This window comes from Prionailurus viverrinus, chromosome A2, assembly GCF_022837055.1.
Source record: "Prionailurus viverrinus isolate Anna chromosome A2, UM_Priviv_1.0, whole genome shotgun sequence".
NCBI lineage: Eukaryota > Metazoa > Chordata > Mammalia > Carnivora > Felidae > Prionailurus > Prionailurus viverrinus.
In genome coordinates, this window is record NC_062562.1 from 117,587,482 (window position 1) to 117,603,890 (window position 16,409).

At 36.8% G+C, this 16,409-nt stretch overlaps 1 protein-coding gene and 1 long non-coding RNA gene across 5 annotated transcripts in view; one reads left to right on the forward strand and one right to left on the reverse strand.

Moving 5' to 3' along the window:
• LOC125160634 (uncharacterized) overlaps positions 1 to 16,409 on the forward strand; it is a 56,195-nt gene that overhangs the window by 24,281 nt on the left and 15,505 nt on the right. For 2 of the 3 annotated variants that reach the window (XR_007150319.1, XR_007150320.1), the window contains exon 2: positions 7,986 to 8,136. This is a non-coding gene — a long non-coding RNA (uncharacterized LOC125160634). Of the gene's footprint in view, positions 1 to 7,985; positions 8,137 to 8,469; positions 8,546 to 16,409 lie in introns of all 3 variants that reach the window. The other variant, XR_007150321.1, reaches the window with a different exon arrangement.
• The window catches only part of CA2H7orf31 (chromosome A2 C7orf31 homolog), a 43,744-nt gene that overhangs the window by 17,342 nt on the left and 9,993 nt on the right, over positions 1 to 16,409 (reverse strand). Inside the window, exons 3-5 of one of the 2 annotated variants that reach the window (XM_047849771.1) lie at positions 14,833 to 15,009; positions 4,248 to 4,319; positions 2,165 to 2,194 (exon numbers count right to left, since the gene is read on the reverse strand). In XM_047849771.1, the coding sequence (XP_047705727.1) occupies positions 2,165 to 2,194; positions 4,248 to 4,319; positions 14,833 to 15,009 (279 nt within the window). The remainder of the gene's footprint in view (positions 1 to 2,164; positions 2,195 to 4,247; positions 4,320 to 14,832; positions 15,010 to 16,409) is intronic. The other variant, XM_047849772.1, reaches the window with a different exon arrangement.

The window sequence follows — 16,409 nt, forward strand, 5'->3', positions numbered from 1 at the left end:
AGGCCAGCTCGTTCTGTTTTTGTGGAAAGATTTGGTTTTCTTGCCCTTGTCACAAACTCCCTCAGTTGAACACATTTTTGCATTGGGTATGGCATCATTTTATTGTGAATCACTAAACTTTTCTGATGTATTTATTTTGCTTAAAAAGCACCACATCAATGGCTACATGGCTTGGTACAAGGCACGAGGTCATCAACTCCGTGATGATATTAGAACACAGAATCAAGACATTCATTCCTGAATTCCAACTCACTGATGTACCTCAGAGTCATAAAAACACTAGCCTAGTAACTGCTTTCATTGAAGCAATATTGGATATACTTCCTTTTATATACAGCACAGTGATTTCCACTTATTCTAAATAAACATTTCCATTGTCCAATTCAGTGGATATTATAGTTAACCATCTCCCTCAAATTAACTTCCCCTTATAAATTTGCTTGAAAATAAACGATCATTTATAGTTGGAGCAAACTGTGAATAAAATAGGAATGAACACATTTTTCCTCATGGGGAGAATGTCCAGTCTACTTAAGTTAGGAAAGGACGGAGTTTACTGAGGTCTAGTAAAAAGCCCATGTTATAAGAGAAGTTCTTGTACATTCAGAGCCTTGAGTGTTTGCTTCATTCACTTTCAGGTGTAGTAGTCAGAAAGCAGGGGACCTAGGTAAGAAAGATAGAGACCCTGGGGACAGTAAAGAATGAAATGAGAAAGTCCAGGGTTCAAATATTGTCCAACAGAGACATTTAGTCACAAATCATACTAGAAAGAATGGCTGAGTAAATACAGTATAATGATTGTCTCAGTCTATGCTAATTAACTTACCTGGGAATAAGATTAATTTTAATTTTCTTGGATTTTTCCCAGTATGTGTCAGATTGAGATAAGATGTAAGAATTGGTGGGAATGGCGAATCAGTGGGATTAATTTTTGAACTTCCAATGCCATTTCCCCTAGACTTGATGATGTAGTTTAAGGAAATGTGGTATGAATATTTCATAAAATGGTCATGTCTGTCCACTGTCCCTAGAAAATATCTCAGTGGTTAATGTGGGAGGTCCTGAGACATTGTAACTACTACAGGAGCAGGAATTATACTCAGGGGACATTGCCTTGAGATGTTGTTAACCACAACAATAACTACAACAATAAAGCATTTATGTTCCTGGCTTTATGCTAACTGCTTTATCTCTCCTCTTTATCAGAGAATCATTCAAGAGGCTAAATGCTAGCATGCACCCAGAGGCCAGGGCAGGGTGGCCCCATTTGGTACTAATCTGATGTTGGCTAGGACTGCCCAACAAAGGCATTTGGTTTTCATTGTATCTTGTATCTTGTTCATCACAAAGACATGACCAGAAAGTAGAGATTGACTTCTTAATTTAGAATACAAATTCCAAAGGCCAAGATCACGTTAAATTACAAAAACAGAACCAAAAGAATTTCGCAAGACATTTTTTTTCCTGGGGATTGGTTCCCCTAATAGGAAGTAAATTTGCAAAAAGTGTATACATAGTTATTGGGTCTTTCTGGTTTTGTCTGTGGCCAGGGTTTTGCTTTGAGAAGAAGGGGTAAAAGGTGGAAGTTACAAAGGCAGGGAGAGGCCCACTTAATTCTGATCATTTGGGATTGAGGCAGAATTTTCTTCCCCCTCAGATTCTAGAAACTATTTCCTAGTTAATAATATTAAGTTATATCTGGTAATGATTTAGCAAAACATATTTTACTCTAAAACTCAAAAGCTATGGACTCTGTCTTGAATCTATGTATGAGATTTCGTTCAATATTTTATATATATAGTATAAAGGCTATTTTTGTTAAAAATCTGAATAAAGTATGGATTTTCGTTAATAACAATACATCAATTTTGGCTCATGAATTTGTAACAAATACACCTTACATGTAAGATATTGCTAATAAGGGAAACTGGGTATGAGGTATATAGGAACTCTGTACTGTTTTTCAAATAATTCTGCAAATTTAAACTGTACTAAATTAAAAAGTTTATTAAGAAAGGATTAGCAGAGTATATAATACCATCCTCTTCTCCCACTTGTTAAAGTCTTTCATGAAAAGTCACATTTGTACTCACACTGAGACATGGATTGCCAATATTTTTTACTTGACTATAACATGGAAGGAAAATGTTAAGTATATACTTACTGTACTGTTGCATTAGGTGGTTTGGGCATCCTAGAGTAAAAACAGGAAACAAATCCTAATTTATATTAAGGACTTTTCAAAGCTTACATTCCTATTAGAAATTTGCTTAAAAATAAAGATGTATCCCATTTTCAAACTACAGTGTCTTTAAGATAACATTCTCGATTGACTTTCTGGAACACTGAATACCAGTCAGAGGGATGATATCCTCATATCTCAGTTCTGTTGATCAATCTAACTTCAGTCCCACTCACCACCCATTTTGCATTTCCTATTTGCAGTGCAGGTGCAGGACTGACTGCTTCCAATGATAATGCGGCTCTGATTTTGACATTCACCCTCATAATCAGGCAGTAGCCAAAGTGCTGCAGGCAGCCTGCCACCATGCATGTGGTGCAATTACATGACCTCAAGTGACCTCAGTGTGGCCTGGTGGGACAAGATATAGAAGTACTGTGTGTGCTTTGTCCCTTTGCCCAGGATTGCTGATCTATCACGATCATAAATGTTGCCCCGTTGACAGAAAGGCTGGAGCAAACCTGAACACCTTTCTGAAGGCATGTCTTTTCTGAATCAGTTCATTTGAAAGTTATGTCTTTACTATTTACCCTGAGCCCTGCCTGCCAAGAAATAATACTGAAGCCCAGGAACAAAGTCCACACTACAGGTCTGTCACCTACTTCTATTGGATTCAACAGTTAGTTTCAGCCTATGCAGATATTTCTGAAATATTTCAGGCATAAAAAAGTGAATAGAATGTTATCTGTTGATAGCAGAGGTCAACAAAATGGAGTGTGCTGGTTAAGTTTTGTATGTTTCTTTAGAAAGTGGTACGTAAGCTATATTATGTTTTGATTCCACAGTGTATTATCAACACATAATTCAGATGAATCTTAACAGGCTTATGTCTTTCTTTATTTGGACTCCAAGTTTGCAGGCTTGGGACTAAAAAACAAAACCAAAAAACATGTCTTCCAGTTATATTTATGGTTGATTTGGGGAAGGCGGGGCAATTAATATTAATAATCCAAGGAATTCCGAGTTACTAGATTGGCTACAATATATGAAATGTTAAATCAGCATCTAAAATTTTTCTCATGTGACAAATTTAGCTATGATATTGACAAGTGTTTATCTAAAATCAGTTGGATTCAAAATTGAAAACATTTTTAAAAAGGAAAACTTTTTAAAAAGTTCAAGTTTGAAAGGATAAAATGAAAATTAAAAATGCTCAGAGACCCAGGCCCTTGACCTAAACCAGTCCATTATTTTATTGCTGCACTCTACATTTACTACTGATCTCAAAGGGATAAATGAATAGGACCTAGTAGCCACCACAAATTTCACGTCTTTTTGGCTCCCTCTTGTGGCTGAACTCTATATTAACTTCTTATCTACACAAATTCCTTACAATTCTAATAAAGGTAAAGAAGTGATATTTTCCTTGTTACTTCAGTGTTGTCAGTATTTTATTTTTATCTGAAAATTAAGAAGTATGCTTTTTAAATATATATAATGGACTACTGCAGAGAGAAAGATAATTTAATATGCTGGAAAGTAATTCCTCTAAGCAAAGGATAAATTAAAAAATATTCCTTATCCAAAAAGGAGACTTAGGGAGTAACTTTATTACAAATTATTTGTAAATTGTCATGATAATCCTCTCCCCTCATAATATCCTGATGAAAAATTTTGCTGAGGGCGCTGGGGCATTTCCTATGAAACTTTTAAGAAATTTAACAGATTCTTATTAGATTAACTAGGTCAAAGGCAGAGAAATGGACCCAGATGACTTGTTTGAATTCTTTTGAAAATTACTATTCCATATTTTGTATTTTTTTCTTTGTTTAATTGCTACAAACTATAAGTTTGTGGCTTATTTTTGTGGGTTTTGGTTTATTTTTTAAATTTTTATTTCTTTGGTCTTTGTTTCTATTATTAATGATCTCTGTTGGAAAAATAAAAGAACACTTTTGTTTTTCTAAAAGTTCCCATTTGGGAGCTTTTTTTATTTCTCATATAACACATTTTCACTTAAAAAAGCTATTTGGTCCATTATGATGAAAAGAAACCCCAAACTTACAAAGAATCATTTCCATAGATGTCACTTTTTTTGTTCTGTGTCAAATAATAGAATTGTTCAATAGGAAGTTTTCTGAAAAGAAAGATTAAATAGAACATCTTTTTAAATTAATACAGTGATTATCAGATAGTAAAAAGATAAATAGGCTAACAACCATGTATTTATGGAAATTCAGTATATGAAAAGGTGACATTGTAAGTCAGTGGCAAAGGATTTACTTTTCAGTAAACAATGCAGGAAAAATCACTAGCCATTTGGAAAAAAGTAAATTTCCATTTCATGTTATGCATAAAGATAATTTCAGATGGATTAAAAATCTAAATATTTGGGGGAAAACATACAAATATTAAAATAAAATATGTAAGAATGTATTTTTTTCTTTGTGGTGGGGAAAACATTTTAAATGAGATTTTTCTTTTAAATTCAAAATCCAAAAGGAAATTTTATGACATCAGAAGAAAACCTTTGAATACGGGATGGAATAAAACTGAAATAGGGGTGCCTGGGTGGCTCAGTTGGTTAAGGGTCTGACTCTTGATTTCAGCTCAGGTCTTGCTCTCAGGGTTGTGAGTTCAAGCCCGACATTGGGCTCTATGCTGGGCATGAAGCTTACTTTAAAAAAACAAAAAAACAAAAAAAAAAACAAAAAACAAATAAAACAAAGGTTGGAAGAAATTTTTGCAATAAAGATATATAAAGGATTACTATCTAGAATATAATTAGTAAGAACCTATAGCTAAAAGACAGTACAAATGGGCAAAGAGTAAGAACAGAAAAGGGAATGTAAATGACCATACATAAGAAAACATGAACATAAGTACTCAACCAGAGAAATGAATTTTGATAACCAGATCTTTATACTAGATGGGCAAAAATTATGTAGTTTGATAATATAACACATTTGGCCAGGAGTGTGGGTAAATAGATACTTTTACACACTACCATGAAAATATAAAGCATTTGGGCCATATCTCTAAAATTAAAAATATTCAGGGCGCCTGGATGGCTCAGTCGGTTAAGCGTCTGACTTCAGCTCAGGTCAGGATCTCGCGGTCCGTGAGTTCGAGCCCCATGTCGGGCTCTGGGCTGATGGCTCAGAGCCTGGAGCCTGCTTCCGATTCTGTGTGTCCCTCCCTCTCTGCCCCTCCCCCGTTCATGCTCTGTCTCTCTCTGTCTCAAAAATAAAAAAAATTAAAAAAAAAAAGTTAAAAAAATAAAATTAAAAATACTCATATATTGTGACTCATAACTTTCACTTAGGATTTTCCCTAGAGAAACATTTGTGCATAAGCTCAAGGAGGCCTGCACAACTGTACAAGAAGGATATTTGTTACATATAGTTAATGTCAAAAAAAGGGAAACCATATGAAAATGGCTAAATAATCTCTGATGCATCTGTATTGTAGGCACAATGAGAAATTAAAATGAATTAGATCGATCTGTGTTTACAGTCTTTAGATTGCAGAGAGCGAAAAAAGAACCAAGTTGCCTAATACTATACATCCAGCGATTCCACACTTAAACTGTATAATACATATATTTTCAAGGGGTACATGTATAATTATATAAATGTGCAGAAGGTGTGAAAGAATGTACACCAAAGTGACAGCAATGGTTCCTTCTAGGAAGGAAACTGGAATTGGTGGGACAGTGGTCAAAGGAGACTGGACCTTGTCTTTGACTTTTTTTTTTAATTTTTTTTTTTAAGAGAGACTTGTATTTTTAGAGCAGTTTTAGGTTCACAGCAAGGTTGAGAGAAGGTAGAGAGATTTCCCACATACCCTTTATCCCCACACATGGCTTAGCCTCCCCATTTTACTATTTCTCACCAGAGTGGTACATTTGTTACCATTGATAACCTGCATCAACACATCATTATCACCTAAAGTTCATGGTTTACATTAGCCTTTGCTCTTGGTGCTTATAGTGTTTTAATATACATTGTAGTGCTCAACTGTCACTTGTGGCTCCAGGTATCTTTTAAACACCCATCTTTTATCTCATCTACCCAAAGTTCTAAAAAGCTTGCTTTCTCAGTCTTTGAGAATGGCCCTAGAGTAGTGAGGGTTATTTGTATCCATGAGAGTCCTAACCAAGAGAGTCCTACAGTTGAGGATGTGCTTCATAATTAGGCAAACAAAGTGACCAACTCTGTGAGTGTCAGGCTTTCTCCAGTCATCACAGTGCTTGCTCGGTGGCTTCATAAATTAAATTACCATGGAGGCAGGACAGAAGTTATAGGTAGATTCAACAACGTGAACTTCTCATCAAACTGACCTGGCAACATTTGAGTTTGCCAGTGGAGGTTACTAATCCCAAGTATTTCAAATGTTTATTTATTTGTTTTGAGAGAGAGCAAGTGAGAGAGTACAAGTAGGGGTGGGGCAGAGAGAGAGGAAGGGAGAAAATCCCAAGCAGGCTCTGTGCTACCAGCACAGAGCCCAGTGCAGGGCTTGAACTCATGAACGGTGAGGTCATGATCTGAGCCAAAATCAAGAGTCAGACACTTAATTGACTGATTTACCCAGGTGCCCCTAACCCTAAGTATTTCATAGAGAAAACTCTCCCTGGGTGTACTAGTCAGCCACCTGATGGGAGGTTGATTACATCGTGAAAGAGGTGATTTATCCCCACAGGAGTAGACACTTCTAAAGACAGATTTCCCTTTCTTTCTCTATATACTTCTGCCAGTTACATCACCAGTGGACTTCCTGAGCCTTATTCACTGCACGCTATCTTAAAAAATACTACTTTCGATTAAGGAATTCAATTTACCACAAAAGAAATAAGACAATGATTGCATTTAAAGGATTTACTGGTCTCCTATTTACAGAATGTAGAATAGCTTATTGAAGATTCATTTGTGGCTGCAGCTTGTCCTAAAGAGTGTGGCACATGCTCTGAACCAGTGGCCAAGAAGTGGTGTCTCTCATAGCCAGAACGGATGGTCTAAAAAGCAAAGGGTCGGAGTGGAACCTCTCACTATTATACTTACTGTTACACTTGAGAAAAATGTTACTTCCTTCCCAACCCCCTTGAGTTTTGCTGGGTTTGAGGTCAAGGGAGAAATGCTACCATGAGAAGACACAATGGTCCCACTGAATTGGAAGTTGAATTGATGATGTGGTAATTGGAGGCTCCTTATGATTGGAGAAAACAGGCAAGAAGTAGATTGGGATGATTGATTCTGAATGTCAAGGGCAAGAGGACTGTTGCTGTGCAGTCATGGGGAAAAGTATTTTTAGAACCTAAAGAATCTTTTGGACACCTCTTAGTATTGCCTCTAGTGGCATAAATTTAATGGAATGCTGGAGCAGCCTCACACAGGTAAAACCACTAATTGCTTAGATCTCTCAGGAACAACATTGGGGGGTACCCCACTTGTAATGAACTTGTACCAGCCCAGGTGCTTGCTGAGGGCAAGTGAACTTGGCTATGTATATAATTATGTTATTCTCTCTCTATATATTCTATAGATATTCTATAGAATATATTCTATATTCTATATATATTCTATATATATTGTGTATATATATTGTATATATATATTCTATATATATATTCTATATGTATATATATATACACACACACTTAATATATTTTTCTATATGTTTTTATATACCATAATATATAATTACTACAAAGCTTATAATATATTTATATATAATATGTTTATATATTAACTAATTTTATTTTTTCATTCACCCTTTTCCCTTATTTCCTTATTATTCTATATAGGGTGTTGGTGATGGTTTACTTCATTAAGTGTGTAGCTGTGAACTGTCAGGGCAAGATTATGACTGAACTAGAGGAGAACATCACCCAGAGATCTTGGACTTGGAGCTGGATGCAGGCACTGATGAGACTCTGGGTTTCCCCGTTGGGGGAGGTGAGTGCATTTTCATGAAAACGTCTTACATTTTCTTACACTGGCAGCCGTTCTCAAACTTCACTGCATGTTAGAATTACCTGAGGGATTTTATTAAAATGCAGATTCTGTCTCAGTCAATCTGGGGTGGGGTCCAAGATTTTGCATTTATCATTTTCTAGATGGTACTCAATGCTGCTGGTGCATGGACCACATGTTGAATAGGAAAGCATGATACGGTTTTTGCTGCTGTTATTTAGTGTGACAGTCAACTGGCACAGGTGGCTGACATCTTTACAGTACCCTCTCGGTATTCTGTTAGTTTTTCACATTTTGAATATCCCACTTGCCCAGGAAGAATCAACTTTCCAGCCCCTTGAGCAACCAGCGAGCCAGTCATCCATATCTGCAACCAGACTTTGATTTGAATGTGAGTAGCCTAAAAACACAGGCTTCAAGAGGGGCATCCATATTGTTAATAAGGTAGCAGCAGAGCCACCCAGTTTTAGCAGAAGCTCTTCCCTGATGAGGCGAGTCTCGAGAATGAGTCTGGATATTATTCCCGGAAGCTTAGCAATTAGCCTATTTCTCTAGCCCTCCCACAGTTTTGTGAGTTAACCTAATATCCTCTGGTAGATCCTCTTCTTAAACTAGTCAGAACCGATTCTGTTTTTGCAACTAAAACTCCTGACACATACAAATGGATAACTTGTGAAATTAACATTTAATTTAAAAAAGAACAAAAGTGGTTTTACTGTGAAAAAGTCAAATATAATTTAATTTAAATGAGATAATGTCTATAAAGCAGTTAGCACAATGTGTGGCTAATCAAGTACAAGTACTTGATTAATGCTGTTGTTTAAAAAGAGATTGTTTTCTGTTTTTATGGAAATGGCATCATTCTCATTTTAAAGGTTTAAGTAATTACAAAAAAGTACATTATTAAATACTACCATGTAAAACATGATTCTAGATATCTGTCTCTCTTTAAAAAGTAGATGTAAGGAAATAAGAATGGGGGAATGGACAGCTGTGGTCAGAATCAGTTTCAAGAATAGGATGAATGTTCATTCAATTTCTAAAAGAAAATTAAATTTAAAAAAATTAATTAGCACTTAACAGATAGCAGTGTAAAACTGTAGGAATTCCTGAACCATAAGTATATCTCTTCACTACATAGACATAAATTTCTAAAAGATTCATGTAAAAGTAAGAAAACGTTTTTGAAACATTTAGGATGTTGGGAGTCATTATTATTTCTTAGGTAATTATGACTCTCAGGCGTGAGACGATTTCACTCGCTTCTGCTTTCTCTCTCTGATCTCTCCATTTTGGTTGTTTAGTTAATCTGTAGTTTGCCAAGGTTTATAACATTTACCTAATTGTATGATGATAATTTTCCCAACCATGTGAATGGATTCAGGGCTCACCATTTAGTGTCCAGACATCTCATGCTTAAATGGATTCAATGTTCATCATCAACCCTTTTATCACAGTATCTCTGTTCTTGAGTTCTTTATTTTGACTTATTTTTTTGGTTTGTTAAATTTCATTTTCAGATTTTTTTTTTTTTTTAAGAAGGGCTCATTGGGTGCCATTACTCTAAATTCTGCCTGTATGTAGTCTTTATGCTTGATTGACAATTGTTATGCAATATCTTTGGGTTATGTTTACTTTTACTGAAACCTTTGAAGATAGGTCTTCTGGAGTTGAATGCTGCTGTAGATGCTTGAGGCCAGCCTCCTTTCCTCCTTGTAGGTGCCTTGCTTTTCCTGCTTGAATGTTGAGAGAACTCTTTCTTTATGAATAAAATAATATTGGGGCGCCTGGTGACTCAGGCGGTTGAGCATCCGACTCTTGATTTTGGCCCAACTCATGATCCCAGGGTTGTGGATAGAGCTCCACATTGGGCTCCATGCTGAGTGTGGAGCCTGCTTAGGATTCTCTCTCTCTCTCTCTCTCTCTCTCTCTCTCTCTCTGTGCTCTTTTCCCCCACTCACATTTTCTCTCTCTCCCTTTCTTTCTCTCTCTCTCTCTCTTGCTAAAATAACCAGGTTGTATCTCAATGTCAGTACTTCCACTCTATTTTTTGCCATTATATGGTATATGCCTTTGATTTTCAGATTCAGTTCTTAATTTCAAGGGAATTTTCTTGTGTATCTCTGAGTACCTTTTTCTGTTAGATTTACTTATTATTTGTTTTACTTGTTAGATCCTCTGCATTTGGGACATCAGTTTTCCTTATGATAATTATGCTTGTTCTTAATAGCCATAACTTTTTCCTTTATTGCTTTAATATCCTTGTCTTTTCTCTCTGCTTTCTCTGTGATTTATTGTCTTTATGCCATTATATCAATTTTCAGTCACATCCATTCTGTTTCTTGCTGCTTCTTTTTTTTTTTACTAGATTTGTGAGTGCTTTTGTGTGTTTTTCTTATTTTTTCCCTAAGCCTTGTGGTCTTCCCTTTTATAATATTCTATTGTCTAATCATCCTGTCTTTTATGAGATTCACATACTTATTTAGTCCCTTTATAAAGAATGTAGTTTAAAAAAAAAAAAGAGAGAATCTACTTTTGTTTCCTGGGCTATGTTTTTTCTCAGACTAGTTTCTTAATGTGCTATATAGATATAGATATAGATATAATTTTATATTCCTGGTGCCTCATCATTTCTTCTCATATTACATGTATTTAATTGAACAGCTCTGTCTAAATGCAGCTATTTGCTCTGATCTAGTGTGGGTGAATTCTTGATCCTGTCATCTGAAATAAGTTTGTCTTTCTGTCTGTGCTACAAGCTTGATGACTGAATATTATTCTCTCCATATTTCTTTAGCCTGATGGGATGGAGGGGACAGAGAGTTCAGTGCTGAGATTGTGTCAGATGGAATCCGAGTCTCTTGGTACTGCTGTCTAAGGTCCTATTAAATGTCCTCTGTAAGGCTCATTCCTTTCATTTAGGGAAGTAGCCATACCCATGGCTTCTATTCATTCCCTCAGGTCAACACAGTGTTCTGGAAGAGCACACATTCTGCACAACTTCATCTCTCTTGAGATCTTGTTGTTTTTATTTAAAAAAAATTTTTTTTAACGTTGATTTATTTTTGAGAGACAGAGACAGAGTATGAGCAGGGAAGGGGCAGAGAGAGAGGGAGACAAAGAATCTGAAGCAGGCTCCAGGCTCTGAGCTGTCAGAACAGAGCCCATCACGGGGCTCAAACTCATGAACTGTGAGATCATGACCTGAGCCAAAGTTGGACGCTCAACCAACTGAGCCACCCAGGCGCCCTGAGATCTTGTTGTTTTTAAAATAGAGGCTTCTACTCTTGAGGCTTTTCTTCAGTTCTAATAAGATTACCTATTAGGATTGCTCAGTCTTTTAATCTTCTCTTCAAATTGGAGAATTATCAGGATTTTGTTGACTCGTCTCAGTATGCATTTGGAATATAGGGATGGGGTTAGGTATAATGCCTCTCAACCAACAGTGTGTCTTCTCTCTGGACCTGCAGCACTTCCAGGGGTCTGGAAATATGTGTGGCTGGTTTTATTTTGGTTGTCACAATGAACGAGACTGGTATTTACAGGTTGAGGGCCAGAGATGATGTATATCTTGCAGTGTACGGGACAAAGAACTGTCCTGCTCCAGATGCCCTCTTGAGAAACATTTAGTTACAAACTGTAATTCTTGACATAACATTAAAATTAATGGCATAAAGGCGTTCTTCTTTTCTTATTTGGGGGCTGCTGGTGAATTTCCTGTTTATTTCTCTGTTAGGTAACAGGAGAGGGATATTCCGTGATTTTGTTTCATAAGCATTAACTTCCAGGCATTATCACCACCACTACTACTTGTGTCATCATTAAAGGGTGCTGGTTAGCAAGAGTTTCAAAGTATTCGTTAGTTCACAGACCACTGTATATCTATTGAACAGCTTTTTAACATTTGCCAGGTTGTTAGAGGAAGATTCATTTCCTTTTTCTTTTTTTTTTTTTTTTAATTTTTTTTAACGTTTATTTATTTTGGAGACAGAGAGAGACAGAGCATGAACGGGGGAGGGTCAGAGAGAGGGAGACACAGAATCTGAAACAGGCTCCAGGCTCCAAGCTGTCAGCACAGAGCCCAACGCGGGGCTCGAACTCACGGACTGCGAGATCATGACCTGAGCCGAAGTCGGCCTCTTAACCGACTGAGCCACCCAGGTGCCCCCATTTCCTTTTTCTTAAACAAAGTAAAAACTTTGCTACTTTATCAAAGTTATAAGAAGAAGTGTTTATGGAAGTGAAAACAAAGCTATAAATTGTTATTACTTTGTAACTTCATTCTTCTAAGTGAATGGATGCTGAGTTAGGTGATGACAATTTCACTTTGAATTTCCGAAGCTTGGTTAAGTAGATATTGTTTAAGTTCCTTTAAAAGTGTTTTAATTAGATATAGGTTATGTCATGAAATGCCGGAAGGAATACTGATGTTGACAGGGACATTACATTGGAACATGCATATATAAATGCATATGATTATATTGCCATTAGTAAGCCATGTTCTTTTAACTTCTTAACCTCACACGGCATACCATAGGACCTCTCACTGGACATTTTCCTAAGCAGTATGTACTTGGCACCTGGGTGGCTCAGTGGGTTGTGTGTCCAACTCTGGATTTCAGCTCAGGTCATGATTTCACAAAGTGAGATTGAGCCCCATGTCAGACTCTGTGCTGACAGTGCAGAGCCTACTTGGGGCTCTGTCTCCCTCTTTGTCTGCCCCTTCCCTTTCCCTCCCTTTCTCTTTCTCTCTCTCAAAATAAATAAATAAACTTAAAAAAAAAAAGAAGCAGGTACTTTCAATTTATAAAGTCATATGAGTGGAGGGAGGCAAAGGGGTGATCCTGTTCCCCATGAGGATGGGGTGAATGTGTGGCACCACAGCACCCCACTGAAAATCCCCATTAGGGAAGGTGGTAGGGTGTGATTGTTAGAGCAAGATTTTATATGGACCGGGATGAGGCTTGACCCCTCAGAGAGCTGGAAAATATTCTGTTATTAAACAAAAGGCCCTTTTTGGGGAGAAAGGAAAACATTGTGACAGAAGTTATTCCCTATTAGGAGACAAGTAAAACCTATTCTGTAGTTGTTTGCCAAGTAATGTGCATTGTATCAGAAAATAGGACTTTGTCCTGAATATATTTTTAAGAGATAAATATGCCAAAGTGATAACGTTTAACGTAGTTGTGAAGAGAACAGAGTACAGCAACCTGCATTTCTGAGCCAGGGATGATGGGCATTCTAATTGGAACAAGTACTTTATCTCCCAGTGGCCTAGGGCTGCATTCAGTGAGGCACCAGACACAAACCTCTCATTTCAAGCTGGATGTCCCTTAAAAAACCTGTCTTTGGCTCTTCTTTTATACTCTTGAATTCTGTGAGTACAGTTCTGATCCTTTTAGAATGTTGTGTGTTTTTTTTAATATGTAAATTTTGAGGACAATAGATGCAGAGTCCGTAAAGAGATACATACAACCCTAGTCTAGAACAATGCTCAAAACTGCTGAATAAATGAATAGCTGGAGTGAATGATGAACAGAATGGACAGATGAAAAGAACTTGGTCTTTGGGGTCAAATAAATCTGGACTCCGGTTCCTGTTCCACAACTTCACAGTTGTGTGATCCAGGGAAAAGTACTGAATCTTCTGGGTCTCCATGTATTGTAAAACCAGGATAACAATGTGGCTACTGTACAACGATATTATAAATCTCTCTATATTATATTAGAATGTAAGTTCCATGAGAGTGGGGACTTGAAGAAATCTGTTGGATGAATTCATGATCTTGAGGTCCTTGCTATCTGTAACATGTCAGTATTTGCAGCTTTCCCATTGGACTGACAGGCCTTTTCATTTGTCTGCTTTTTATTCAGTAAGGTCGTTAGCTGCCACATGTCATTATTGTTTCTCTTTCTACCTGCAGCTTGTCTTTCCTAATGTATTTTTTGAAACTGCTTTAGAACAACAAACTAGTTAGCTAGATTGTTAGTAAGCCAGGTAAGCAGGATTGTTGGATAAAGCAGGAGTAGGTAGGCTCTGTGGGAAGGTTTGATAGATTGTGCTTTGAGTAAATTTCATAGTTTTTTAAAATTTCATATTTTTACTAAATAGTTAATGTGACATTTAATTTGCTGCTCAGATTTTTTTTTTGCTTTCTCTTCAGTTTTAATATGTTTTGAAGAAAGTCGCTGAGTGACTTTAAGAGTTACAAGTGATTATTGAAATATTTTATTACTTGAAAACAATGCCCAGTAGATTCTAATGACTACAGATTGATGAACAAATTAGAAATCAAAAGTTCCAAAAATCAACAACATCTACACAAATGAGGCCAGCTATTTGCGCAAGCAAAAAGATTTTAAATTTAATATCTCTCTGGAATATTCTCATATAGTTTTAGATAAAATGTGATTAGCAAGGGAATTAATCAAAATTTCTGATCACAATAATTGAACATCTCTCAGGATAGCAAAGACATCCATAAACAGATTTTTTTTTTTTTATAGATTTCACAATTAGAAATTATATAATTAGTTTTTCCATCTGTGTCTTTTCATAAATAGTAAAAGAAATAAATTTGGAGGTAGATTTAAGTTAACAACAAGACTCACAATGGAAACAAAGAACAAAGAAAAATGCAAAATAAAGATCTCTATGTAAAGCAGGAAGTTTATTTACCTTGGCCAGGTTTCTCCACCAAATCCATAATGCTGATGTCCTTTGCCCATGACATGAGGAGGTTCACATTTTGGCCTGTGCTCCTCAGGGAGTGAAATGGGTATTACCCCACCATATTCTCTGTCAGCACCCCATGGAAGTCTACATTGTTGGAATGACTCCCTTAATTCCTGATATCTGTGAAAAAAGAGATACTTTTGAAATCACTTCAGCATGGAATACTATGGAATGCTATGGTCGGAATGTTTGTGTCCCCCAAATTCGTGTGTTGAAATCCCAATGCCCAGTGTGACGGTATAAGGTGGGCCCTTTACTCAGTGACTAGGTCAAGAGTGGAGCCCTCATGAATGGGACTCATGCTCTTGAGAGACCTCAGAGAGCTTGCCATCCCCTTCCTCCATGTGAAGATACAGCAAAAAGGTGCCAGCTACAAACCAGGAAGAAGGCTTTTACCAGAATGCAACCATGCTGGCACAGTGATCCTGGACTTCAAGCCACCAGAACTGTGAGAAATCAATGTTGCTTCTAAGAAGCCACCCAGTCGGGAGGACTTTGTTATAGCAGCCCGAACACACTAAGACAAACAACTAAAATTCCTACAGCTTTAGAATTATTTTTAGATTACATTTTTAAAACACAGAATTCTCAGTGTTGGGTACGTTATGATAGATACTGGTTACTTGGGCATCCTCGAATTGCTGAAGGAATGAGGTTAAATTTTTGAGGGCCTACAGATGATGATGATGACGATGATGGTGATTTGTAGTTGTACTCCATGTACTTCTTTCTTTTAAATATCATTTTATTGAGATATAATATACATACCATACAATTCATCCATTTAAAGTATACAATTAAATGGTTTTTAGTATATTCACAAATATGTACAACCATCATACGATAATTTTAGAACATTTTCATCACCTCAAAAAGAAACCTTGTGCCCTTTAGCCATTGTTTATTTCCACACTTGCCCATCCCCACCCTAGCCCCAAGCAACTACTAATCTACTTTCTGTCCATCTCTAGGTTCTTGTATAGCCCTCCTAGGGCATGTGAAGTAGTATCTCTTTATGGTTTGGATTTGCATTTTCCTAATGACTAATGATGTTGAGCATCTTTTCATGTGCTTATTGGCCATTTCATGTATGTTCTTTGGAGAAATGTGTATTATTCAGGTCCTTTGCCATTTTCAAATTGGGCTTTCTTTTTCTTTTTTTTTATTTTTTTTAACGTTTATTTATTTTTGAGAGAGACACACACAGAGCACAAGCAGGGGAGAGGCAGAGAGAGAGGGGGACACAGAATCTGAAGCAGCTCCAGGCTCCGAGCAGTCAGCACAGAGCCCAATGGGGGCTCGAACTCACAAACCTCAAGATCATGACCTGAGCCGAAGTCGGATGCTTAACCGACTGAGCCACCCAGGGGCCCTGAGCTTTCTTTTTATTACTGAGGTATAAAACTTGTAGATAAAGTCCCTTCTCAGATATATGACTTACAAGTATTTTCTCCTGTTCTATATGTTGTCTTTTTATTTTCTTGATAGTGTTCTTTGGGGCACGAAAGTTTTTAATATTC